The following is a 26,613-nucleotide window of genomic DNA, read 5'->3' as shown; positions in this document are numbered from 1 at the left end:
ATGGATTTAAGACTTTTGCATTTTATCTTGTTTTTTGGAGAAATACATTCCTGTAAATCTGCTGTCTTGTCTCTCTGACGTGATATATTTAGGGTCAGTGTTTACTATAGGTTTCCTATTTCCCTTTTTATTTACTGTGTGATGTGGATGTGTGACTGCCAGAGCAAACTCACTCTCCTTATAATTCAGGAAGTGCTGTAAAGAGGAGCATTTCCCATACGCAAGAGGAGAAAGCATTTCTCCATTATGAGAGGAGAGGGATGGAGCTGCTTGGGGTACTGCTACTTTAGCCAAGTGATATCTAAAGTCAGGCTGGTACAAATCCTTCAGTTGTACCATAAAAATCACCCTGCATGTTGGCACATTTTTTAAATATCACCCAAATGATATTATAGCAAAATGGGAACTCTCTACATCCCTACTTCCAACTTCATCTTCATGTCCCTGACATGACATTCTGTTGAATAAATAGTTTGACCGCAACAGCAGAGCCAGCCTCATAAACGAATATCCATGACTGACTGACTGAGTGATACAGTTACACCCCTGGTTGTCGTTCTGTCAAAATGATTTCGCAGGAACAGTTTCTATTAGGCGATCAGGGAATGCAACTCGTTTCTTTTGGCCACTCCGATTCTCTCAGCTCCGGTGTCAGGTGTTTGCAGAGTTCTGCCTGCCTGCTAAGAACTGCATGACCAGTGGAGGAACATGCACAGCTAAAGCGGAAACTACCAGTGTTATGGCTGGTGTGAGTAATGACTGGCAGTAGAGACATTCTGCACACCCACACACTGTCTATTTGTATACTAAGTTTTTACCTAGTCTTGTTCGAGGTCAAGGAAGATGTAGTTCATGATGTGCTGAACTACAGCTGTGCACAAGCTATCCTTAGAGTCACAACCAGTATTTTCCACTTCATATACTGTACCACTCATTCTGTCATTTAGACTTTTATTTGCTCTTATTGTACCCCCTCCTAGACTACATACAAATTTAGGTGATTAAAATACAAATATAAATATCTTAAACAAATGAACCAAGTTATTTTTCTTCTGACGTTTCTGAAATGGACGCATGAAACTCCACTGGAGCTTAGAGTGGGGAGAGAGCTTGACTTGGCTGATCAGGATCACCGCTGGCCTAGCTGCGGTCTGTAACTCCATACACTGGCATCCTCATTAGACCAGAGTCCCAAGCAGAAACAGACCATCCATAGATGAGAACACGCTGTCCATTTGATCCCCAGCATACACCCAGATTGCCCCTGATCACAACCAGCATCCCATCCATGAACGAACCAGCAGAATGAAAAACTTAAAAGGCAAATAAACGGACATATTGACATGCATCAAAGATGATCCCCCTTTCTCTCGCTCTCTATTTCTCTTGAGATTTTCCTCCCCCTTTGCCTGCCTCAGTTCTATTTCATCCAGTGTCAGTGCACACATTCAACATGGACATTTGTAGAACAGATGTAGAGATGGATACCAGCTGCAGCTCTGCTCTGAAGTGTTTCCTCTTCTTGGAGGCTGATAAATAGAGAGACAAATGCAATCCGCCCTCTTCAACCCACTCAAGGTCAGGTTCCTGGAAAGGCAAATGGAAAGAGTGTTATGGAATTAGGATAAATTGTAATCAAGATGGCTTTCCATAGATGATTATACTGAAGGGACTCCTCTACCAGCACAGAAACTCAGACAGAAATCTGCTTGTTTAGGTTATTAGCTTGTTGATAGCTCTTTGTGGTGTATGAAGGTGAAAGCCTACTGATAACTTGGAGCCTTTAAGTTGTTTGAGTAGGAAGGTCGTACACTGGTCCAGTTGTACCCACTTTCTTAAACCCCCTTTGTGTCAGCGTTTATCGGTCACAGTTATCCCAGAGGAAGTCTGTCTTCCTGTCCTATCTCAGATCCTCGCCCTTGCTTTGTTAGTGTCTAGATGCCTATCAACAGGTGTGGTACCTGGACAAACACTCCACACAGCGACGACGCAGAGAGACCAAACATTTCATTTCCTGTCCAGAGACCCCTAATCTACAGTGCATACGAGGTGGCGAGGCTGCAGTAATCTGGCTCGGTTGATTCAGCCTGTGCTGTCTTATTCCTTGCGTGCTTGCTGTTTGAACACAAAGCACTTTTCTCAGCACAGAGGTGTGAAGTGCAGGAGCTGAGCTCTTGAATTGTTCATAGAAACAACATAATCACCTTGACCGTGTTCAGCTCAACCCAAGTGGGTGGAAACACGACAAGTGGCATGTGTTGCCAAGTAACAGTATCTGTGAGGAGTTGTGTGATCATTCATGGTAATGGTGGCTGTACGTCGCAGTGCTTGAATAAAGCTGCCAGGTTGCGCAACATTAAAATTTACAACAAAGACATTTAGCAGACTCTGGTATCCAGGGATTACTTTGATTTGGAAAGTTGGAGTCGTGTCTCGAGGCTGGCTGACTATTGTTTTGATGGAAATGGGGCGAGATCTGTTTGTTTGAGAGATTGTTCTTCATCCTAGCCTTTAATTTGATTCATCTGTGCTCTGCTCTGTACTTGCATCAGTCAGTTATCCTTCATCAGTATGTATCGCTGTCCTACAGCCAGCACCCACCTGATAGCCTGTTAATGATTTACGACTAAAGGGAACATAGATTATACAAGGGACCACTAAATCAGATATTCATTCGACATGTCTGGCAGTAAAAAAGGAGACATTAAACATTTGTGGGTGATTTTTTTTCTCCCTCTAATTGCTCTTTTTCCTCCCACTTCTTCTCTCCTCACCACTGAGATGCAGCTCTCCCTATGCTAATACAAACATTGCTTTCAAAAGTGAAGGCTGAGCCTCACCGGGGGTCTGCCACATCCTGCCTGTCCCTCTGTTATTGAAATAATCGCAGGCGCTGCAAATGTCACAAACCCCCTACGGCACACACAAAGTCGTCCCATGAGATTTGAAAGTGGCACTTACTTTGCAATGTCCCTTTGATATATTACACTAAATGGCAAATGTAAATGAAACAGAGAATTGATGCATTTAAATCACAAAGAGAAATAACTCCTAAAGGTTTTCTCAAACATTTGAATGCAGCATTTGAATCCACTTTTTTCCTTTATGATCTTTGCATCTTTATCTTTGTTTAAGAAAATACATACCCACATCCATCCCATACTGTTAACACTTGGCACTAAAATATGTCTTGACATCCAGTTGCTAATGACAGCTCTTAACACAGCAGTGAACATACCCTACAACACATTAAGGAAACATTAGGATTAAAACACTTGAGCCATGTTAGGATGTGAGAGTAGCATGACAGACCTCCCAAACAGCATACCTCCAAATCAACATACCAAAAAACTATCAGCTCATAACATAAATAAAATCTGATCATAGATGGCTTAAACAGATTCTGATGCCAGACGTGAACTGATGCCTGTTTCTGGACTCAGCATGTGTATAGAGGATACCAGATCTGAACAGTGTCCAAATATATAGTGAAGTAGAGAAACAGGTTAATCCCATTTTCCATTACTTTGCTCCTCTCATGGCTGTGCAAATGGACCACCTGCTGGTGGAACAGAATGCCTCGCTTAATTAAAAGATAATACAACCTAATTATAATCATTTAGGCTACAGATGCATGAAAAAACATCAGGAAAAGTGTTGGAATGACACACTCACTTGCTCTTTAACTCTCATAATGGGAGGCTTTTGATGTCAGATTTTATTTAGATGACACACATTCTCATTAAGTCTACAATTAGTTCCTTGTGCGTCATGCCTGCTCTTAACTAGAGCTTTTTTTTCTCATTGGTGTTTGGACCTGGTTGTGTGTTTTGAATTACAGAGGCTCAGGTAGTTAATTAGTTGAGGTATATTTTTAGTTACTGATTTAGTGTTACCCTTCTCATTATTAATACTGTGTATTATAGCTGGATACCATGCTCAAATTATGCAGCATTAAGTTAAAAAAAGAACAATTCTCCAGACTTCCTGACATTGATTGATGGTTGATGACAGTTTGTTAGATTGAAATATTTTCCATTGTGGATAAAATTATAATTCCAGTACAATAAATTTAAAGAAGTTGTGGAAGCTGTTAACTTGGTGAATTACCAGCTTTTAATGGCTTTCATCAACCTTATGTCATGGTGTTCATTTAAATAAATAGCATCGGTGTGGTAATAAAAGAAGTGTTTGAAGCTTGTTGACTGAACACACCTCACCAGTGCAGAAAATAAAGCAAAGGCATCTCTGCTCATCAGGAGACTACATGTGTGCAGTGTTGGAGATCTCCTGCTGAAACTTTCTGCTCTGGTGTTTACAGAGTCAACAGATTCATAAAAATACACAGTCGCACCTATGTGGTCCACGGTGACAGGGAGCTTTTTTACAGCTGTGGAGACTCCAGCGACTGCAGTTACAGTAGACGTCTGTCCAAAGAGGTTGTGGCTAATTAAAGCGTGGTGACTACACTGAGCTCACTCTGCAGAGCCAGCCAAGCTCTGCTAGGAAACCTATACCACAGAGCTAAGCTGGTTCTGGAAACAACCTGGGTGCCAGGTCTGTTTGATCCCCTCCCCCCCACCAGCATCAACATCTGTGTGTGTCTGTGTGTGGGAGGAAAGGGGGAGGGGGGGTAGATACAGAGAGGCCACCCATGTCTTTATTTCATTTTTCTGAATGAATTGGTTGATACACACTCTGTCCTCTTACCTTGCTTTCATGAAATCTCATGTCAAAGGTCTTTCTTTTGTGTCTTTTGTCAGCTTCAGTCATTGACATGGCCTTAGGGTGCATCTGATAGACAGAAATGAAAATGTTTCTTCCATGAGGATATTGCAGATTGCTTTTACCAGAGGGATCTAGGAAGCTTTTAAAAACAGACTTCTGAAGGCCAATCACAGATTGACTGTTATAGTGTGAGGAGAGAGACAGAGTGAGAGAGAAACTAGGGTTTAATGGAGTCCTTATTGTACTCAGGAGTCCCATTGAGTGACTGAAAGAATCTGAATCTTTAGAATGGGCATGTTCATCCATCCATCATTAAGTATTCCATCCTCTCGTCTTTGTAAATTGTCTCATTAGATCATGAAATTGATGCTGCCCTGACAGAGAATCTCAAACCTCCTTTTTTAATTATCTTGCTTAAATATATTAACAGTTGGATGTTAGAGCAGAAACCTTTGGATTGACCTAGAAAAAATTGTAATACTCTTATCTCCCACACAATCTCCTGTCTTTTCAGCGTGGTAGGTAATAGAGTAATGATTTTAGCAGAGCTTCTTTTAAAGCCTTTATGAAGCTAAAAGCCCAAATGACTCTGGGCATACTGTAAGTGTTCATCAGAATAACAGAAACAAGTGTTAAGGTCTCTTCTCTATGATGTCTTTTCCTTTTTATACCATTTATTTTGAAAGTCTTCTCTACCTCCTTCCTTTTTATCTCGCCTTACTTCCCTCCATGCCGGGTAGTTTGCCAAGGGGCTGCAGAGTGCCACCACATTCCTGGTTGGCACTCATGTCTGGACATAGCCAAGGTGCAGGCGCTAGCCAGAGCCGCCTGCAGAGAGGAGACCGACCCTGGCAGCCAAGGACTCAGCGCCCATCTGCTGCCAGAGCCAGCGAGGGAACCATCATTTATTACCTCCACTGATGCGAAAAGCAGCTCCTGTCACTCTGCAGACATATTGTCCTGTGATTGCTGCACTCTGTAAGGTTTCCGTCCCAAGTCTGCATGTTTGGCTCAGGGGTTGTGCAGTGGAGGTATTTTTCCTCTCTCTGTTTAATCCATCGACGTTGTTCATCCTCACAGATCATATTTCAGTAGGCAGGAGAGTTGGAAACTGCTTCCCACTTCTTCCAACCCTGCTTTATCTCATATCTGTCATATTGCTCTGTTGAGGCTGCGTCTTCAGGCCTGCAGAGGAAGATTTAACCATGCAGCCAGCTTCAGCTCTCTAACTCCCACTTTCACAGCAGACTCTTTAGTCTGTAACATCTATCAGATTCCTGTGTTTAGCCTGGCTGCAAACTGCTGAGCTGCTCTGTTCCACTGTGACTTAATCTTCCATCTTTGGCTCATAATGCTGGAAAAATATTGTAGAGTGTGACCCCAGATGTTTGACATTAGTGTTCCTTTATATTTAGTTTGATACTAAATCCTCTGTTAAGTTTTGCACATGCCCTCTGCAGGGTAGTTATAGCACTTAGTTGTGTAAACAGTTTGCATTAGGCTTTTATGTCTGGTGTGTGTGGAGCCTTTGTTGTATATGTTTTTTTTTTAAAAACTAAACATATGTACAAGAAATGCTGGCCTTTATTCTCCTGCTGCACTTTTCCCTCTAAAAGTGCTCTCATTACTGGATTAGTGCCCAGTTTTTCAGGACCAAAGAGACAGGAACGGCCCAGCCTGCCTTACCTGAGCAAAGCCTAATCCGTCTTAATCTAATAATTGCTCCCATATTCATTCTGTCTCGCAAGAGCACAGCTGCAGGGGATGGCTGTGGCTCCAGATTGCTGTGCACCATGGGTAATAATACCCATGGTCCCTTTCATGGCCAGGATCAGATCTGTGGACGCCGCAAAGGTTTTTCATCGTCATCGTTTGGGCGTTCCAGACAAATTGTATAACCTCTTATCAGTGCTTCTTTCTTTCCTCTGTTCCTCTCTTTCTTTCCCTCCTTCCTTGTCAGCTCATGTTCTGTCCTCAGCGTGGGTTACACAGAGATGCATTAGGTTGCCTGTGTTTCAACAGTCAGCCTTTTATGAGTGGGTGTTGAAAACTGGTGAGAGCTGGCCACGCTCACATGTCTCTATTTTAGACACAGCATGACAGTTATGAAGCCTGGTGTAGAGGGACAGAAAGGAGGGGGGTGTGAGGGTGGGGGAGGACTCATATCTTCACTGAGAGGCTTCTTCATGTGCTGGAACTCCATCTGTCGTAAAGCAAGCAGATCATTCTCCATGAACCGCCATTAGCACATCATATGATAAACAAGAATAGTGTGACATTGTCATGTCATGCCAGTGCTCTGCATTAAAGTTAAATAATCTCAGCAGTGAGATAAAAGAAGAGTCAATCCTTTGATGCAAACTACAAACTGGTGACATAGAATCAGTAATGGTTAAGTGTGAACAGAACTATTTGTATTTGTGAGCTATTTAGAAAAGCAACAAACACCTTTTTTCCTCCAAGTCATTTACCTGATGTAAAATGATCCAGCTGAGTATAACTCTGAGCTATTATGGATCTTTTCCCTGCTGGCTTTATAATGGAGATCCCTACCAGTGTTCCTCAGGGACTGAACTAGTCCCAGTCCTCAGTCTCAGCCTGAAGCCTGCTGCAGGCCTCCTAGTACAACTAATAATGAGGCGGTAATGGCCTAGGATGTGTGGCCTATTAAAACACACTTGGAGCTGTGTTTGGGTGGGGCCTAGTCAACACTTTGATGCTGTTGACCGTCTCCCTGTGTGCTTATTAAGAGATTTATGGCTTACATCACCCCCCCAACAACCCCCCAGCTCACACTGTTACACTGTTTTTATTATTTTTCCTGTCATGGAGACCATATGGAGTACTTCTTCATTTCAAAGGCAGAGGTGTGCTGGCAAGCAGCAGCTCGTTCATAACGGCATAGGAGAGGTGACATACCTCTGTCAAAATGTCAAGTGGTTTTTTTTTAGGAAAATGAATTTCTGTCATCCACAAAACACAGCCACGATGCAATCAGTGTCATGTTTCTGATGGAAGAGCTAATTTTAAGAGTTAGATGTCAAAATGGAATCACATTAGAAACTCCACTGAGGTGTTGTAGATGGCTGTTGCTGCTGTTTGAGGAAGGAGCGAAGCAAAGTGATGGCGCAGCCTGGTCTACCTGGAGAGGTTGCATGCCGGTTGCCATGCCAATGTTGCCTGGTAATAAGCTGGGGAGTGGGGGTCTTTGTCTAGTTGGCGCAGAGCTTGCTCCCTGCCGTCAGCGGTAAGATGGAGAGAAACGGGCATAAACTGATAGTGATCTCAGCGAGGTTTGTTATAATGAGCCTGCCCCTCTCTTTGAACAGGAGCAAGTAACTCTGCAGAGTGTGACCCCTCCACAGTGCAATTACCTGGTACAATAAGAGCAGCGATTGAATTAAGGTAGCGGGTGTGCATACCAGTGTCACTGGTAAAAAGGCAGCCTGGCTCCGCTGCTTTGAATGTGGTTTTCAATTAGAAGCAGTGGAATGAACAGAGAGATGTGTTCTGCTGATGTATGCCCCACAGAGAACAAAATACTACCTGGGGTCAGTTTTTTGGATGTAATGGGAAGAGACAGCAGGGACTCATTCTTTCATATTACTTTGATCCATTTCAGCTTGATAGAGTGTGGGTGCCTCTGTAATGGCTGAGGTTGTTTCCAGTGTTTATACTAAGCTAAGCTAACTGGCTGCTGGCTGTAGCTTCATATTTAGCATCCAGATATGAGAGCTGTGGTGATCTTCTCCTCTAACTCAACTCCTCTAACAAAGATGTAATGTCAGACTATTCCTTGTAAGTCATTCATCAAGCAGAAATGCCAAACATCTGCAGGCAACCTCTCAAATATGACGATTTCTCTGTTTTTATATCACTGAGTTGAAAAAGAGATTCAACTCAGTGAATCTCTCAGTAAATCATTAATAAATGAATCTAATAAATGAGATTAGTCAGTAATAAAACCAGTTGTTAGGTTGGAATTGAATATATGAATGTCCACTACCTCCCTGCATTAATTAATTCTCGCACAAAGTCACCTAGTTGAGTCTACAAAAACCGTTAGGGATCAATAATGAGATCAGTCTGCGCTGAAGCAAACTGTCACTCCTGTTACAATGGTTTGACAGAGATCTTGTACCTGGTCTCACTGTGTCCTGTTTAACGTCTCTGCTGTCAAGCTAAATAAAGCAACCTGACCTCTTTGTTTGGACGACATTTCAGCTTCACGCACCGGTGAATTCTCTGTGTAATTCACGTTGGAAATACCAAACTATTGCTGACACGCAGCATTGTTAAAAATACTGACCAGGAGCTCAGTGAAGCATGAAAATGCACCTTTAGCAAAATAAACCCAATTTGACGTCAGTAACTGACATTAACTCCTACTTTTCTGTCAACTGTGTTTTCCTTAGTGACTGAATGTTTTGTTTTTATGTGTTTTGTGACACTTCTAATAGCACAAAAATGAAAAATGATTACATTTTAGACAATGATGTGTACATGTGTTTTGTTTTTAGATAAAATTTCACTTATTTTCCATCATATCACAGCCTTAATAAACCAGGATGCAATTTATCATGCAGCCTTACCTGTTTCATGCTCTCTTGGGTTTTTCCACTGTGTTTATGAGACCGTAAACCCTGTCAGTTTTTAGGAAGATCTTCTGCCAACCAGTTTTCAAGGAGACAGCTAGGGGAGGCAACCCAGTCAGTGGAAACACACACACACACACACACACACACAGATCCAGTAATTTGTTGACAGGCCATGAAAGCTCTTTCAGTAGGCTTCTGTGCTTCCCATGACTTTGCCCTTCATTCCCACTCCAATTTATCTCCCTGACATCTCCGTCCACAAACACAACTGAGGATGAAGCTATCACAGTTTTTCATCTGAGGTTTTACTTCAGCTTTACACGCCTGCTCTGTGACAGATGGTTATCGGCCTCTCTCTGCAAATGTCAACATGACAATCATCCAAGATATCACCTCAGTCTTGATTTCACAAAAACATGTTAACATTAAATCAACATTAAAGGTATTTGGCTATCAAAAGGTTACACAGGTCAGTACTGTGCTGTACAGTGGATATGAAATTCATTGTACCACCACAGCTTATATGAGTTAGATCAGAAATAATCTGATCCATTAATGATCAGGTAGGGAAGCTAATCTTGTTAGGTTGGTATTCCAGTGAAGCAGCACTGAAATAAAAATGGATGTAAAGGACGAAGAGGAGGATCCACTCTGATTTTAAATCTTAAATCTTCTTGTTTCCCCTCATAACGTTGACTGGACGGCAGTAGACGTATGTACCTTACAATGTAAAGACACATCCTCAGCCCTGTGAACATGACAGAGCTGGCGTTACAGCAGCTTCTAAAATAGATGCTTTTAAAGAGAGAGTCGTTTGCACCAGTATTCCCTCTCTACCCATCCTTTGTTTGTTAAAAGATTGATGACATGTTTTTCCAGTCTGTGCTCACTGTGTAGACCCCTGTCTGACCTCCTGATTGACAGTAACTAAACAAGATGTTTCATTCAGCCTCCAAATCACGCTACGCTCTCTCTCAGATCTTACATGAACTCTTGGAGTTGTTAATAATTGATCCGATCAGAGGCGCTCTAATCGTGTCTGTGCCATTCCCGTTTTTTTGGGGATTCTTTTGAAGTTGCTCTGTTTGTTGTCAGTGTGTGCAGTCTGAGTGAAGATGGCTGGTGTTATCTGGAGTGTTGCTGCTTTTATCCTTAATTAGGTTATGTAGATTTTGTAGTAGGGGAGAGGAAGGGGCAATGAAAATAGAGTGATCGTGGATGGTAGTTGTGTCTTAATAGGATAGTGCTGTTTTCATAGACTACAGACTTTAATAGACAAAGCATTTGACAGGGTTGATGGGCATTTTGCAGCAGCTTAATGTGTGACTCTGACTCTGGGAACTGTGTCACTGAGGTTGAGGTGGTTTGGAGATAAACATCTAATAGCAGCCATGTCGAACGCTCCATCAGCAACATTCATCTCTGCGACTCCAAGACTCCTCATTCTGCTGCCGTGTCACTCTAAAACATTTCAGAGCAGCTGTCTCGCTCCGACACGGTCCACTGAGACGCTGTTAAACCACACAAATAGGGGCTATTTGAGCTCCCACAGCAGGCGTGCCTGGTGCCAAGTGTTTGTGGGTGCTGCTGTATGTGTCTGTGCATGTGTGAGTGTCTCTCCCCCCTTTAACCCCTTGCAGCCTCAGTCACTGTGTGTTGTCCCTGGCTGTCGTCACCCTGCTGAAGCAGTATGTTTAGGGAAAGTTTCAGAGATAACATTGTGGTGTGTGATGGCCTGGTGGAGACGCACAGTCCTGATTACAAGGTCTTCACTGCTAAGACGACGCCATCTTTGATGCCGCTGTAGGAATTAAGCTTCTCATCTTGTTCTAGACATTTAAAAAAAACTCGAATTAGAAGTATCTCTTCAGTTTTAAAATACAACTTTCACCTGCACTGTGAACGGCTGTGTTTAGTCTCTATTAACATCAATCAGTCTGTCTTATCTTTGATTTCACATTGATTTCATTGTTAATGTCCATAGATAATGCACACACACTCCCTCTCCGAGCTAACCCGCGTAACCTCCTTCTTTGACCCTAACTCTGTATCTTGCATTCCGCCCCATGCTGACAGGGTGATACAATGTCGTTTTTGGTGAAATATGATTCAGCTCAGCCGCCTCTGTCTGCCTGTGCCAGCAGACAAAGTTGAGAAAGAGAGAAGGGAGGCGTGGGTTGCTGATGAGCCCATTATGGTGGGTTCTGGCTGTCAGGCCGACTTAAAGGCGACTTCCACCTGACAGCCCTGACAACTGAGCCAGGCTTAATGGGGTCGGCAGTGCATCGAGTTGAAGAGGAGAATCCCTGCGTGCAGATATTTCACCCCTCTCAGCAGTTTCCCTCTCCGTCTCTAACCTACTTTCTGTCTCTTCCAACTTATTCCCAGATACCTCGATCGAAATCCAGGGAAACTCTAACTATTTTGAAAATGCGGGGCTATTAATATTTCATGACTATCGCTGCTTATTCGGGTGCATTAGCGCGTCTGTCGTAAGCTTTTCCCGGCAAGTGCATATTGATTGGAATCAGAGCCAGGACTCTTATTGTTTTCTGTTGGTATTAATCTGTGAAGGAAAAGAAAGAAAGAGAGAGAGGCTCTTCTTGATTTGTTTCCATTTATAAAGAAATCACATTCTTTCACAGTTATGAAACTTTCTGGGTTAAACGACAGTAACTTCAACAGTTGATTAATCCAGCCTCTAAAATGTGAGGATTTGTTGCTTTTCTCTGTTTCAGATCTTTTTTTATAAAAAAACAGAATGATAGATGGATAACAGATCGAGGCAGCGGTATTCCAGCGACTCCTGTGTTCTGCCTGGTAAAATTTCAGTTTTTGTCAGTGGAGTCTAGTATCGATATATAGTGATGTTTCTTTTAGTCTTTTTGTTATAAGAAATTCCCTGTGTTCTCTGTTGGTTTCCCCCTTATCAATAACTCTCCCTTTCAACCACTCTCACTTTGAAGGCCATCAGTAGGAGTTTGGAGAGCATTTTCCCCGCTTATCTCTTTGAAATGTCACTCTGTGTAGATCCAAGCTTTTCTCTCTTTTCAGCCCTTATGTGACTCAGTGAAGAAGCATGACCTAAATTAACTGTATTGATTTGGGCAGACAGATACATCTTTGGTGGAATTTGTGTTGCTGAGTGACTGTGTGATGGTGGTAGGGGGGGATATCTGAGTATGTGTGTGTGTGTTCACCCTTGAAGACTGTTGTTGTGTGTCTGTTTATATGAGTGTTAGAGAGGCAGGGCTGCAGTGTGTTTGAGAGATGTAGGTCACGGTGCCTTCTCTGTTTGAACAGTACAGTAAACTTGGCAGACTTCCTCACATGTGATAGACTGTGCCTCACTCTACCCTCTCTCTCTCTTGTCTGTCATCCTGTGGTATGCGCAAACACCTTATCTGCCTGCACTGTCTCTGCTGGGACTTTTCCCGGAAGTCATTCCCTCTCTGCGCAGGTCTAAACACACACACACACACACACACAAACTCACACTAAATGTCAGCGTGCATCTCAAATGAAACCATCAACTGCATGCCACAGCTCCGTCGTGTCTCCACCGAAGCTCGTAACGCCGCCGTACAGAGGAGCCTCAGTATGATGGGAGTTGGCACGCTACTTCACACCCCAGCTGTAAGCCTGGCGTGGAGGCAGAGTTCTGTCTGTGAATATTACTTGATAGATTGTTAGAGGTGAATGTCGGGGATGACTCTGCTGGTGTTTCCAACCCATCTGCTGCGCTTTATCCCAGTTTTACACAGATGGAACAAATTCACAACCTCTCGAGGGAATTGTTAGAGGCCATTCAGTTATACAGAAGAGGAGTTGTAACAATCCTTTGTGCAATAAATCATGCAGAGTGATCGCATTGGAGCTTAGTTCAGATGAAGAAAGGATGATTTATGAACTAACTATTATGTAATAATCAATAAATCTCTTGATTATTTGTTTCTATCAATAGATTAATAGTAGCGAGACATGTTCTTGAGTCGCTTGTTCGACAGTGCAAAACTCAAATATATTCAGCTGGAACAAGCTGTTTTATTTAAGAATGTATCTTTCACCCAAACTTTTGTCTGTTCATTTTCTGTCTCTTTTGTGTGTGAACGCCACCTTGGGTTGTTGTTAGAGTTAGAGTTAGGCTGCAGCTTCAGTCAGTGAGACAGTCGCCCTGTGTGGACACAGTGTGAAGAGACGGAGAGAGACGGTTACCACTTCAGCACAAATTGAGGTTAAGAGGTGAAGTTTTATCCCAGGTGAGAAATTTTAGTTTGGTATAGTCAAGTAAAAGCCAATCATTTGGCAGCCTGTACATTTCTCCCCCACAGTGTATTTACAGCTGAAAGAAAGACCACAGGGCTGTGACCTTTAATACACTGTCTCGAGGCTTGATTCCCTAAAGAGGCCATCGATCGCCCTGGCTGCCAGACCTGGTGTGAAATTAAAAACAACAGCATCATGGACTGAAAATAATAACACTGGAACATAGTGCAACTGTTTCCTTATTCCTAGCTATTTGAACTAGTTGACAAAGGTGTAATCAAAGCTGCAGATTTTTCTTTTTAATGAAATGTGTTCATGTAAATATGTAGATGTAAAAGGAATAAGTACACATACATTAAAATGGTTTATAAGGATCAGTCAGTGCTTCTTAAGAAAGGGTGACAGATGTTGGGCAGCAGAGGTGGTGAAGGTCTGTTTTTCTCTGCACCAACTCCTTTGATCAGTTTGATGTTATTTTCATAGCTCTCTGTAAAATCCTCATTCTCCAGGAACATTGCTACAAATCACCCTTTCTCAGCTCACTCCAGCGTCCTTACAAATGCAGTGACCTTTTCAGAGTGAGCGTGTTTGTGTTTGAGCCTTGAAGGAACCATTTTTTTGTGTGTGTGCTGTGCAAAACATAGAGTTTGTCTCCTTCTGCATTTGCTGTTTTTTAAATTCAAATATGCAACAGTGGATTTGTCTGATTGTAGGATGGTGACTGTTGTCTTCAGTGCATCTTACTATTGTGTCTTTACACAAAGCAGTTGTTGCTAATGTTGAAGCTACTTTCTTATCAGGATAGCTCTTTAATCAGTGTGGGAGGTGTTCAGTTAACAGATAACACTTCAGTCTTTTCTGTGCAAAAGAACACACCAGATGTTCCTCTTTTATTTTGGCACAGTCTGTGAATCCTTAATGCAGAACTCCAACACTATGTGGTGATCTTTATTTAAAGGCTGAGTTTGAGTGAGTCCACATCGCATGTCATTTCCCCTTGCCTATGAAAGTTAAGGTAAGAGGGCACTTAAGGCAAATGTATTTGTTCTCGTCCCACCCAGCCTATGCACAGCCTCTTGTTTGACCTGCCTTTCTGCCTTGCTGCATCTTTTCTGCCTGCCTGTCTGTCAGCCACCTCAAGCCACCTGCAGCTGAGACAAAGGTGAGCCTGATGAGGAGACGGACAGGCAGCAGAAGGACAGGGGCGGCGGGATGAGGAGGGCCAAAGATGAAGGGATCACCTTGGCTCATCTTCAACAGGCTTCCTGATTAAATATTATTGAAAGATCCCCTTTTTACTTGACTCCATTCCTGCCAGAACCCACAAGGATACACACAGTGTCATGCAGGTGTAGGTATGCTCAATCGACTCTATCGGTGGACCGTTCTTTATGATAACAAACCCTGACATCAGGTATGATAACATTGTGCAGACGGGGGCCTGCCTGGAGAAACGACGGCGGTGGTTATTGATGAGTAGTTCATTGTGGTGGTTGTGCAAACAGAGAGGCAGAGTGCAGCTGGAGCAGCTGTTGAGTTTAAACTAGAAGCAGCCAATCAGACTCCTTCTACTGTCTCACTGAGATTTTTCTAATCAGCTGCTTGATCTGAACTGGAATAAAAAATGACCCTCACTATGTCGGTTTTTAGTCCTTCAACAGGAAGGAGACACAAGAGTCATGGAGAGAGATGGATGACTTATTACAGTGAGCTAGAATAAGTGTGGAAAAATTGGCAACTGTGCACACAAAGTATTTGTGTTAGTTGATCCATGAGTGTGTGTAAAATCACAGAATTGTTTTGCTGATGGATGTTGACCATTACACTGCTTCCACATACTACCACATGCTCGTTCAAGTTGTGGGGAAATAAGTGAAACACAAATAGAAAAATTCCTTCTAATGTGGAACCAAAACCAAAGTGAGAAGAGATGCACATGTACCTCCTGTTGCTTCTTATGTATTATGATATTTACATTATAACCATACTGCATCAAAAAGACTGTGACTGTAGTAAAAGGGAATTGAGTCATTATGTTTAGTGGAAGTCACACTCTAACCATTTCCTCTGGTGACACTGGGGAACTAGAGCAGAAAACATGTCTCTCACATAAAGCTTGTACGCAGCATCATGAGGGGAAATAAAAGATTTAAGTGTGCGTGAGGATGTGTGTGCAGCACATCATGTCTTGTTTAGGAGATGTGTCTCGCTGAGCTGATGGCACATGACTGCAAGGCGTGTGTGAGTGTGTGTGTGACTGTCAGATCACGTCACGGCCTCACTAACGGGAAAAAGTATTTTCTCTGCGTTAGGTCTGATCATTTTACGACAAAATAATTCACCGTTAGCCAGTATTGTCTAAACATCACATTCCTCCACAAGGCTAAGTGGTCGCTATGGCATACACTTAATGAACGGAAAAAGCAGTAAAATGTTAACAGCAGCCCCATTCTAATCCTCTGTCATTTACTTTCCCCCTTTCTCTCTCTCTTTTCTCCTTTCCAGTTCTGTCCATCCAGGCTGCTGCTGCCATCCAGTTCACCAAGGAGCCCAAGTCCCAGGATGCCTTGCACGGCCGCAGCGCCATGCTACGCTGTGAGGTCAGCGATCCGGCTGACATCAGTTACAGCTGGCTTCACAACGGCCAGCGTCTGGAAAACAGCGACAGGCGCTTCCAGGAGGGCAGCAACCTCAAGTTCACCGCTGTGGATCGGCGACTGGACGCAGGAAACTTTGAGTGTGTCGCAGAAAACTTTGCCACAGGAGAGGTGCTCCACTCCACCAATGCCTCCTTCAATATCAAGTGTGAGTGTTTGATTTCAAGCTGTTCTCACCCTCTGATTTCCTGAGTGAAAATTGCCAGCTGACAGTGTTTCATAATGGAAACAAGGGTGTGCATCCAGTTTCTGGATCAAAAAAGCAAAACAAAAGTCAGAGTATAAGATGACGGGTAGTATGAGCTGGAGGAATGTTTCCACCTTGTTGCCTTGTTCTTTGTGGCTTCATCTCCCTCTCTCCAAAGGAAACTGGATATGTGTGCCACCAAGCATGTGTTTCTTCTTTTCCCATATACTCTCAAAAGGCTTTTGTCTGGAAATTACTGAACAGAGTAATTTACCTTCAAGCTTTATCATCATTTAGGTTTAGATTAACACTGCTTTTATTCATGTCAAGTTTTTCACTCCCTCACTTTCTAAACGTTTTTCCCATTAAAGAGACACACACAAGTATCTTAATTTTGTTGCTTAGCCCCAAAACCAAAGCTCAATTATCCTCTTAAGTTTCAGAGGAAGCCATGGGAATTCTGCACAGCCATGTTTGGGATAAATAACAACCTTGTTGGTGTATTGTGTAAGGCCCTCAGGTACCAGTTGTTAGTGAAAAGCCTTTGTGTCTGACAAACACTGAGTTTGTACTGATGGCCGTAGAAAACAAAAAGTAGAGAGGGTGAAAAATGGCTCCATCTGGAATATGTTGTCCTCTCAAGCTACATTCAGCCGGGAGGTTTTGTCTTTGCGGTGCTCTTAGTTGTTCAAAGACTGATTACAAGAACAGATGAGTGTCCAGACCTCCTGGTAGCAAACAGAGATAAACTGAGAGGGACAGACAGAGGGAGAGAGCCGAGGGTTTAACCCCTGCTCCCTGCTCTGTGATGTGTCTCCACCAGTGGATATTTGTGGTCTGTGATGTTGAGCATCGACTCTGAATACTTAAAGTTTTAGCCACATAGGCCAAAGACGCACATCCGTTTTCCAATCCTCGTCTGATCTGAAGGGAACTGCTTTTATGTGTTGCAATTAAACATGATCTAGAGTGTCAATAAAGCTCAACTGACATACTCCCACAGATTAAGAAGAAAAAAAAAAACAAGTCAGACATGAAACACCAGTTCTGACCCAGAATAAACTGTATTATCTGCCAGGCCATTAACATTCCCACGCACTGGAAAAGAGAGGCGTGTTTTTATTGGAAGGAAGGTGTTGTATTAATTATATATTTTTTTTCTTGTCAAACTCATTTAATCACTGCAATGCATATGGGCACTTGTTTACGTAAGAGTGGTAATACATGTTAGGTGTGCATACATGAAGAAAAAGAATGAAAATATATTCAGGTGTATTCTGATAACAAGGACTTGATTATGAACACTGCTGTAAGATCACACACACACACACACACCACATCACATCATATAAACATCTGACCTCTGTTTGACCCTTATTTGAGAGGGAACATGTTAAACATGAACATAGTGGAGCCAGATATTTCCCTCAGGAGTTGGTGGAGACTCCAAATGACTGCTAATGTTACTGTTGTATCTGCTGGATGTAAGGTGATAATATGTCAGTGTTGGCCAAAAGATCAGTTCATGTAGGCTGAAGTGAATCCATCTTAAACAGACACAGATGGTTTTATATGTAGCTCTCTGACTCCTGGAAAAGGTTTATCTGTGTATCTAAGACATAGTAGTAGACTTGCTTGCTGCTGGTTTATTTGTAACCAGATCTAATGTATCCAGTTCACATGATAAGTCAGTATTCGCAGCTGTTAATGTTTGCATGCATGGATTCTCCATCTGTCTCTGAGGATGACGATAGGGCATCATATCAAGTGGCCTTTAGAGCGTGGCTGAAGGAGTGTCTCGGAGCAAACGGTCACAGGTACTCTGTGTACACTGTCACTGCATATTTTTCTCTTCAGCGCTGTGGACGTGGAGCACATGCAGCAGACATGAGCAGCAGATACAGAGCTGAGAGGCAGATATTAATGAATGTAATGTTTAATGTTCTACAAGGAATGATAAGATCAATAGCTGTGTGTCAGTTTGATAAGAATACAGAAACTTGAGTGGATTCTCATTTCTCAGGCAGGACTTCAGATAAGGAACCACCTACAGAAGAATTTCTGTCCTCTGTTTAAAGATAAGTTAAAGCGCAGTGCATATATTTCAGAATCACACACACAAGGTAAAGTAGCATACAGTAGTAAGTCATCTCTAATCACTTTTGTACGCAACATCTGTCTGTGTATTACAACACATTTGTCTTTCTGTCATAATGTGCAGGTTGGCTGTTCATCTCTAGATCCCTTCAGCTGGATCAGACCATGTTATGACAGATGTTCTCATATTTCCCCAACATACATTTAACGGGCGATAAAGCCGCACGCAGCTTTAAAGCAAAGACCCCCTCTGGCATTAATCCTGTATGTGCGTTCGCTCATGTGTATGCTAGTTTGCGTGCGTAGTAGTAAATGTGGGTTGTAAGGAGGGGGGGCTGGGGGTGGGGGTTTTCCATATATACTGTACATGGACTGTACCAGAGTGGTTTGGCCCCCCTCCCCCTCCCGGCCTCTGCAGAGAGAGAGTTAATTTGTCCTGTTCTCAATGGTGGGTGGGCAAATCCTGCCAGTTGAGAGTTATTCAGAGTAATTATCCCCCCTCTGTTTTCTTTAATAGAGGTTTTAGCCCCCCTTCACCCTTTTGTCCCGCCCGGTCACTGGGTATCCATGGCGAGGCCGCGTCCAGCGGAGGCGTTGGGCTCAGGCATCACTATTGTCAGCATGTCTGTTGATCCTGGAGGCAACGCTTCGCTTGACTCCCAGTAACAAGATGCAGACTGACAGTGTTTCGAAATTCAGTGACACAGCTCGTAGGTAGAAGGGAAACATCCTGTAGAAACACAGGAAAGAAGGAACATTTTCCTCTCTATTTAATCTCTCAACTCACAGAGCTACTTGCACACAAGCACACACACACACACCATCTTGGTTTAATCACACAGCTTGTGTCCTTAACCTACATTTGTTCAGCAGATGCATTTTAGAGCAGCCTTACTGATCGCTAGCACAGCCCTGCTTTTTCTCATCCTCTCCCAATTCCTACAACTCAAAGTTCTTTTTTTTTTTTTCTTGTCTTCTGTGAGCTGACAAAATTCAGCTCCTTGTGCTTAATGATCCAGGCTCCATCCGTCAGCTTTTCCCCTGCAGAGTGACTCTGCTCCACTGTCAGAGTCTCTTTTTTTTCACCTTTGTTCCTCCTCTCTCTGCCTTGTCACAGCAGCATCTTTCTGATTTTCTGTAGTTTGCAGCCTGGCCTGGTGACCTCTGTCATCCACAGCTGATAACATCTGACACCTCGTCTAACACAGTGTGCCGGGGCCGTCAGGCTTTTCCCAGGACTGTGCTCGGGCACTGGCACTTTTTCTTATTAACAAAGTTTACAATATGAAGCCACTTGGCCATATGTTTTAGTTATTTCCATACCCATGTGGTGCTGTCAGTCAAATCATACCCCCAGCACTCCCCTGGATAACACAATCCACCCTGCCTCTGTTGGAGAAATCCCTCTCCATGGCAACAAATCAGCTCATTGAGTGAAACAGATACTCACACACACACACACACACACATAAAGCTGCCTTTTGGCACAGTGATGGATGAATGGTCCAAGCATCTGCCTTGACAATATCCTCACAATTCATCTGTTATCATCCCTGTGTTGATAGGGCTTCCTGTTCTGCCTCCAACATAATAATTATACGCCCCTAATTATGGCGTTAGCTGCCAGGCCTGCTCCAACACTTAGTCATGCATTCTGAGAGGGATTATGGGGAAGTATTTGCCTCTAATAGGTTATGAAAGAGCGCCTTCTGTTTGTCAAGTGGACAGCTGGAGAAACCTGAACTGTGAATAGTGTTATGAGAGTGGTAACGGGTTAGAATGTGTGACTGTCAGTAAATCCAGGTCAAATTGGAAATGAAATAATACGGAGAATTGGTTTTAACCTGCTGGAAGACAAAATAGGTCAGGAGTGGAAGAAAGTTTGGACAGTCACAAGGCAGTTTGTGTGGATAAGTGCTCATTGTTGTCGGGTCTGCATAAATATAGAGGTCACTCATCAGTCAAGCACTGTGTCTTCGACTGTGATGACCTTATCCTGCTATATGTAAATCTTTTCTTATGTCTTCAGCCATGTTTTCTCTTCCTTACCTACCAACTTCTTTATGTTTGGATTTCATACTCGTGCTGCTGAAAAACAGATTTGTTGTTTGTTCTTTGTTGTTATTTGATTTGACCATAGACAGGAGAGAAAACACACATGGACTCTTGTGAACGTAGCACAGAATATAACTTTAGGATTCAGTTTTACTTCCTGAGGTTGACAGTTTGACACCACCTGATACTGGAAACACCCACCTGTTACTCCCGACAGGTTAAAACAAATTCTACGATTTCATTTGCAAACAACTGTCAGTCATACTGCAGATGATACTTGTTGTTTCATCAAGCTTTTTTCCCACTCTCTCCTCCTCCTCAGTGACTCACTGTTTCCCCTTCTGGTTTTGTCTGCCCCTTATGCCTCCAGTGCACTAATAGCAGGTCTGTCTGAGCGTCTGGCCCCAGGTCCCCATAGCAGGGCTGGCCTTCATCACCTCCACCTCCTCCTCCTCCTCCTCCTCACTAAGTTACTGGAGCTATTGACTGGAATGGCCTTGAGTGAGACATACACAATTAGTATCCTGTGCTGTCAAACACATTTGCACACATGCACTCATGCTCAGGGGCACAAACACTTGTCTCTAACACACACATATAAACACACACTTGTTCAGTGTAGCACACACTCAGAGTTGTTTGGGGCATCTGTGTCAGGATGAAGCTAATGAGCGATGCCTGGCTCAGATGGGGATATAAGTGAGGGGGGATGTAGGGCCTGTTACTGTAGAGACCCCCAGGTACAGGAAACTGTCAGGTTCCTGTGTAATTCATTGTGACAGGTCTTCCTCTAGCGCCCCCTCTGACCTTACAGGGCCGCTGCTGCGTCCTCCCCACATCTCCCCACTGCTGTCTCAGGTGGAGGCTCATGCCATGCATATTTCATAGATGATCCACACAGGAGCAGAGATGCAGGCGCACCATTCAGCCACAGGCCATAGGAATGGAGTTCAGCATGATGGAATGTCTTACGCTAATGCACACACACACACACTCTATATATACACACAGAAAACCCCCATAGACTCATGTATAAACCAGGGCAACCCAAACAAACACGCTCTCTCAGTGCATACATGGATGCACCTAGTAACCACACAGCATGTGCAGTTACTGCATGTCATACAAACACGGCTTATATATCATCACATAAATAGCAATTAGCCCTTGTTCTCATTCACTGCAGACACTAAGTATTTGTGTAGTCAACACACACACACACACACACACACAGCAGGGGAAGGGGAATTCCAGCAAGGTATGCTAAGGCTGTACAGACGTCTTTTGTGTTTCTAAATATCTATTAGTTTTATTTGTCTGGTAGATTTTAGTGTGACTGTCTCCATAACATCAGTTAAGGCAGTTTTATGTCTAACACTGGATTTCTCACTACAGCAAAAATGCTTAGCTTATAGGAAGCATCACAGTCCTTTTTACTGAAGGAAGAAATGCCTCAGTGCATCATGAGATACATGTACTTGTCTACCTTGGACATGTTTAAGAATAAACCCTGAAAAATGATCAAATGTTTCATATTGGAGTGATTTTCAGCTGTGATGATTTCTTGTCATGCTGTATGTAGCTGATATATGTCTCAGTGTACTGGGTCAAATCCTTAATGGTGAAACCACACTGTTCCCCTCATTTCTCACTGCACCACGATGCATTCAGGGGATGACTGTCAGCATCTGTTTTCTTCATTTGTTCTCTTGTTCCTCTGTCACTCAGACATTATTGATCACATTTCATGTTACTTGAGTAAATTATGTTTCTCATCACTTTGTTTGAACGGATTTTCTAGCAAAGAATGCACCTCACTGCTTTTCAAGCATTTTACAAACTATGAGCGGATGTGCTGTTGCTAAAAGTGAAACATGTTCACTGTTCCCCATTTCCCCTCTGCCTGAGTTTATGGGCTGCTCTGACAGCAGAGTAGTGCTTTTAACAAACTAAGTCAATGAACTGTCCATTAAATGTCCATAAAAAGCTCTGTAAAGGTCCAGCTTGCTCTTGTGAGTGCAGGACAGTGGTATGCTGATGTAAGCTGACCCAGTGATGTGGTAGCTCCCTGCTCTGTTCCTGAGTCATAGTGCTGTCGCAGCCATTAGCATCGTTGCATGTCCCATGAGGACAGATGACAGGACGACCACTTAACTCAATTTTTCCTCCTGTCTTTCTCCTCAGTTAGTCCTCTCGTCCTCCAATGCTCCGTCCCTCCTCCCGTTTACAGTCTCCTCTGTTTTTCTTCCTCTACAGGGTTGGAAAGTGGTGGTGTGACTTTGAAGGAGCCTGCCTCAGAGGGAGAGATTGAGAGCTCTGCTCCGGTCACATTGCGCTGTCATATTGATGGACACCCACGGTGAGTCTCCTCCCCTGTCACCTCGAGTTCAGAGTTCACAGGGTTAAGGATCGTGTTGAGGACTGTACTGAAAAACTGTTCTTCTGTCTTTGTTGGCCTCTCTCATGCCCTTATGTTCCTCTTTACCTATTCTTCTTCTTTCCCCCTCTCCTCACCTTTGTATCTGATCTTTTTTTGCTTCATCAATCGTCCTGCCCCTCTTCTCCTAAACACCCATCCTCTTTAATCCTCCTCTCCCTGTCAGACCGACATGCCAGTGGTTCAAGGATGGGGTGAAGCTGACGGAGAGGAGCCATCAGATCAACAATAAGGAGAGGACACTCACCTTCAAGAGTGCCAGCCCAGATGACAACGGCCTGTACTACTGCTGTGCTAAGAATGCAGCTGGGCACGTCTGCAGCAACAGCAACTTCACCCTTAATATCATAGGTGTGTGCGTGTGTCTTTGCATGACAGTGTGTTGAACTGCTGCAACATATAAATGATCTAAGGTCTGGGGGGAGCTGGTGAGAGAGGGGAGGACTCAGCTCTCAACATACAAAAAAATGCATAAAAATGAGTAACAATTTGCTCATTACATTTCTGCCAAATTAACTAACTGACTACTAGTTTCAGTAGTCTAGTTTTCATGTCAGTAATGATCCGATACTTAAGGATTTCAATAAATTTTCCACATCTCCACACCTGCCAGGAAATGTGGTGAAGAGGAGGGGGAGTAAAGACCATTAGCAGCAAGAGAGAGCAGGAAGAGAAAGTGGAGGAGTTCCTGATGTGATTACCAGAGAGTGTGTTAGCACCTTCCTCCCCCACCACCCACACAGATAGAAACAACAACATTAGCATCTACAGAGCAAACAATAACATCAGCTCCCGCAGTAACACCGCTCTGTTGATTTGTCTTTGTAACTGTAGCTTTTAAAGACACTTTGTTGTACAGGGAGGCTATTTGTTTTTCTGCAGGCTCTCAACATGACTTGTGTTGTTTACTCTGCATGTGTGTGTGTGTGCACCCCTGTGTATTATCCCCTCAGCACAGTACATACAGCGGCACATCTGTGCAAGAAACCTGATGCCCTGCTCCACTCTAATTAGCCACCTGCAACATACACACAGACACGCTAGGTTAGCACCTGGGTGGAGGAAGAATGGATAATTGTTGAGTTTCCAGTTACCATGTTACCACCCTCTGCTTTTCTATAGGGCTTCACCTTAAGGAAAGGCTGACAGATTTAGACAGGTTTTCAGGGCAGGGTCACAGCTCTTTAAGTTGAGGCCCTCCCACCAACTTCCTGGGTGGGCCAGGTGTGCTCTGAATTCTTTCTTTTTTCTACACCAACCAGTAGCCATGTCCTAATACTGCTACTGGCACCATACCTCTGTAGCTGTGCAGATTTAAAATACTCACACGCATAAACCTGGATTAGGGGTATTTTCATCTTCTTGTTTTTTTATTGAGCTCACCGCCCTTCAGCTGTGTGCTTGGAGTATAACAATGTCTTAAAATCTGTGTGGTAATTACTCCTCCTCCAGGTTGTATTGTACCAAATCTCTGGTTTTGGCAGGTCAGAGCAGCCTAGTCTACAGTTAGCCTAAGCGGGTGGGTTGAAAGCGGCTGGCAGGGTAGAAAGAGTCAGAGGAATGTGAATAGTGGGAAAACGTTATGTAGTTTAAGCATTTTTGTATGATTTGAAATTAACTGTAAAAGTCCTAACCCCCAGAAAAGAGAGAGATGATTTCCCGTGTGTGATTCTAAGACCCAGGAAGTAAAAAAAAGGCAAGAGATAATAGGCAAGATAAGCTGCAGGGTCTGTTCAGTGACCTCATTAAGTCTCCCCGGGGCCCCTGAGGTGTTGACACGCACCGCCACCTGAAGGCCGCCTGCTCACCAGCCTTACGCTGCTGTTGGCAGCTTTTAATAAAGCCCTGAGTAAATCGGTGCAATGCACACACAGATGGAACTTGATGGTCTGATGCCTGCAGATGTAATCATGCAGATGTTTGTCTACCTCTCTAACAGATAAGAGTTTCCCGCGGCCGGTGGTCACTCCCGAGAACCAGGTGGTGTTGAAGAACGAGGAGGCCATGTTCCACTGCCAGTTCACCGCCGTGCCGGCCCCCACGTTGGAGTGGTACCACGAAAACGAGCTGCTGGCAAACAAATCTCGGTATGTTGAGAGCTGAGTCCTCCCCTCTGCACCGCTCTTTTCTTTCTCATCTTACACCTTACTCCTCCAGCTCTCCCTCTCACTCAGCATCGGGTATTCCTTTGAACCCAGTGAGGTGGAACCCTTGCATTGAGCTCAGCTCTCTATGTGCTGTTTCAACGCGAGCTTAAGATGAATGGCACATTAAGGAATGTTATTACTGGAACAGAGCACTGTAAAGTTTCTCTGCGGTCCTCTATACATCACTTGAGCACAGCCTTTCTCTCCAGCCTATCACAAAAGACTTTGCAGCTCTCCAGTGTTCACGCACTGAGCGGAAAAAACCTTCTAGCTACAATCAGCTTACCAGCATGTCCCCTATAAACACATAAGCACTAGATAAAAAAAGCCAATTTCTATACATCTTGCCAAGTTTACCCTCAGGGTTCATAGCACCTCATGGTCACACTGTACACATGTACGCAGCCTGTTCCTCACAGAGAGTACGAGCCTGGTTTTTGATTGTAAAGTGATTATTGTGCTCACTGAGCGAGGGAGGTGAAGGACTCCAATATCAATAGTTAGTCGCCTGTGTAATGAGCCTGTCAGAGGCGGGTTTGGTCACCTAGGCAGTGATGACTCAGCACCAGGATTGCAGAGGGATGAATAATAAGTATGGATATAAAAACACATATACAACCTGTTTCTTTAAAGGCCTGGTGTAGCTGTGGCTAAGGTCTTCCAAGGCTGGTCTTTTGTGTGTTTATTAATCAGGGCTGATTATAATGCCAGAGGAATGCAGCCCTCTGCAGAGGATATCATCTGTTTTGCACCTGCACTGTTTTAAACACCGCCCCCCCCTTTCTGTGTAGGATCCGTGAAGCTATAAAGATGCTTGTCTTTAAAAAAAATCTGCCTTTGTTTGGTGTTATTTTGGACAATTTCCTCAGAGTGAAGTAATGTTCCACAGACTAATTCTCCTTGTGTGGAAACATACACAACCTCCCAAAGCTCATTTCCCTCCTGCTATTGAGGAGAGAAGAGCAGAGATGACACAGAAATATCACCTCTCCTCAGGGAATCCACTGCAGAGCCATTTAGTCCTGGATGAGTCCTGCTTTTGGAAACTCTTCTCAGGAATTACGCTGCACTCTAAATGCATCCAGCAGTGCCTTTATTTATTCCTCTCTGCTTTACACATTCACTTTTTCCCATGAGCTCTGTAATGACTTTGTCATATAGCTGAGTTGGGCTGTTGATTCGTCCGGTCTGTGGAGCTGATTTCTGTGCTGTTTGGGATTTTCAGCTCCTTATCTGTCATCCCCGGAGCTGGCTTAAGGTCAGCCTTTAATTACTTGTCATCCCGTCCATCTCTGACACTGATACTCCTTTCAGCCTGCCAGAGGCCAGCCATCAGGATGGGCGTCCTTAAAGCGCATGACTTTTTAAAATTAACTATGTAGGACAGTTTTCTTTCTGCTCTGTGGACAAATTCTTACTTATTCATTTACTTTAACCTACT

General features: G+C 43.5%; 1 protein-coding gene across 1 annotated transcript in view; it reads left to right on the top strand.

Moving 5' to 3' along the window:
• Positions 1 to 26,613, top strand: part of ptk7b (protein tyrosine kinase 7b) — a 66,237-nt gene that overhangs the window by 28,547 nt on the left and 11,077 nt on the right. Inside the window, exons 3-6 of the mRNA XM_018680219.2 lie at positions 16,098 to 16,397; positions 22,845 to 22,947; positions 23,192 to 23,376; positions 24,965 to 25,112. Of these exons, the coding sequence (XP_018535735.1) occupies positions 16,098 to 16,397; positions 22,845 to 22,947; positions 23,192 to 23,376; positions 24,965 to 25,112 (736 nt within the window). The remainder of the gene's footprint in view (positions 1 to 16,097; positions 16,398 to 22,844; positions 22,948 to 23,191; positions 23,377 to 24,964; positions 25,113 to 26,613) is intronic.

This window comes from Lates calcarifer, linkage group LG16_LG22 (genome assembly GCF_001640805.2).
Source record: "Lates calcarifer isolate ASB-BC8 linkage group LG16_LG22, TLL_Latcal_v3, whole genome shotgun sequence".
Taxonomy (NCBI): domain Eukaryota; kingdom Metazoa; phylum Chordata; class Actinopteri; family Centropomidae; genus Lates; species Lates calcarifer.
Note: the sequence above shows the minus strand (reverse complement) of the source record. Positions and strands in the feature narration are given on the sequence as shown.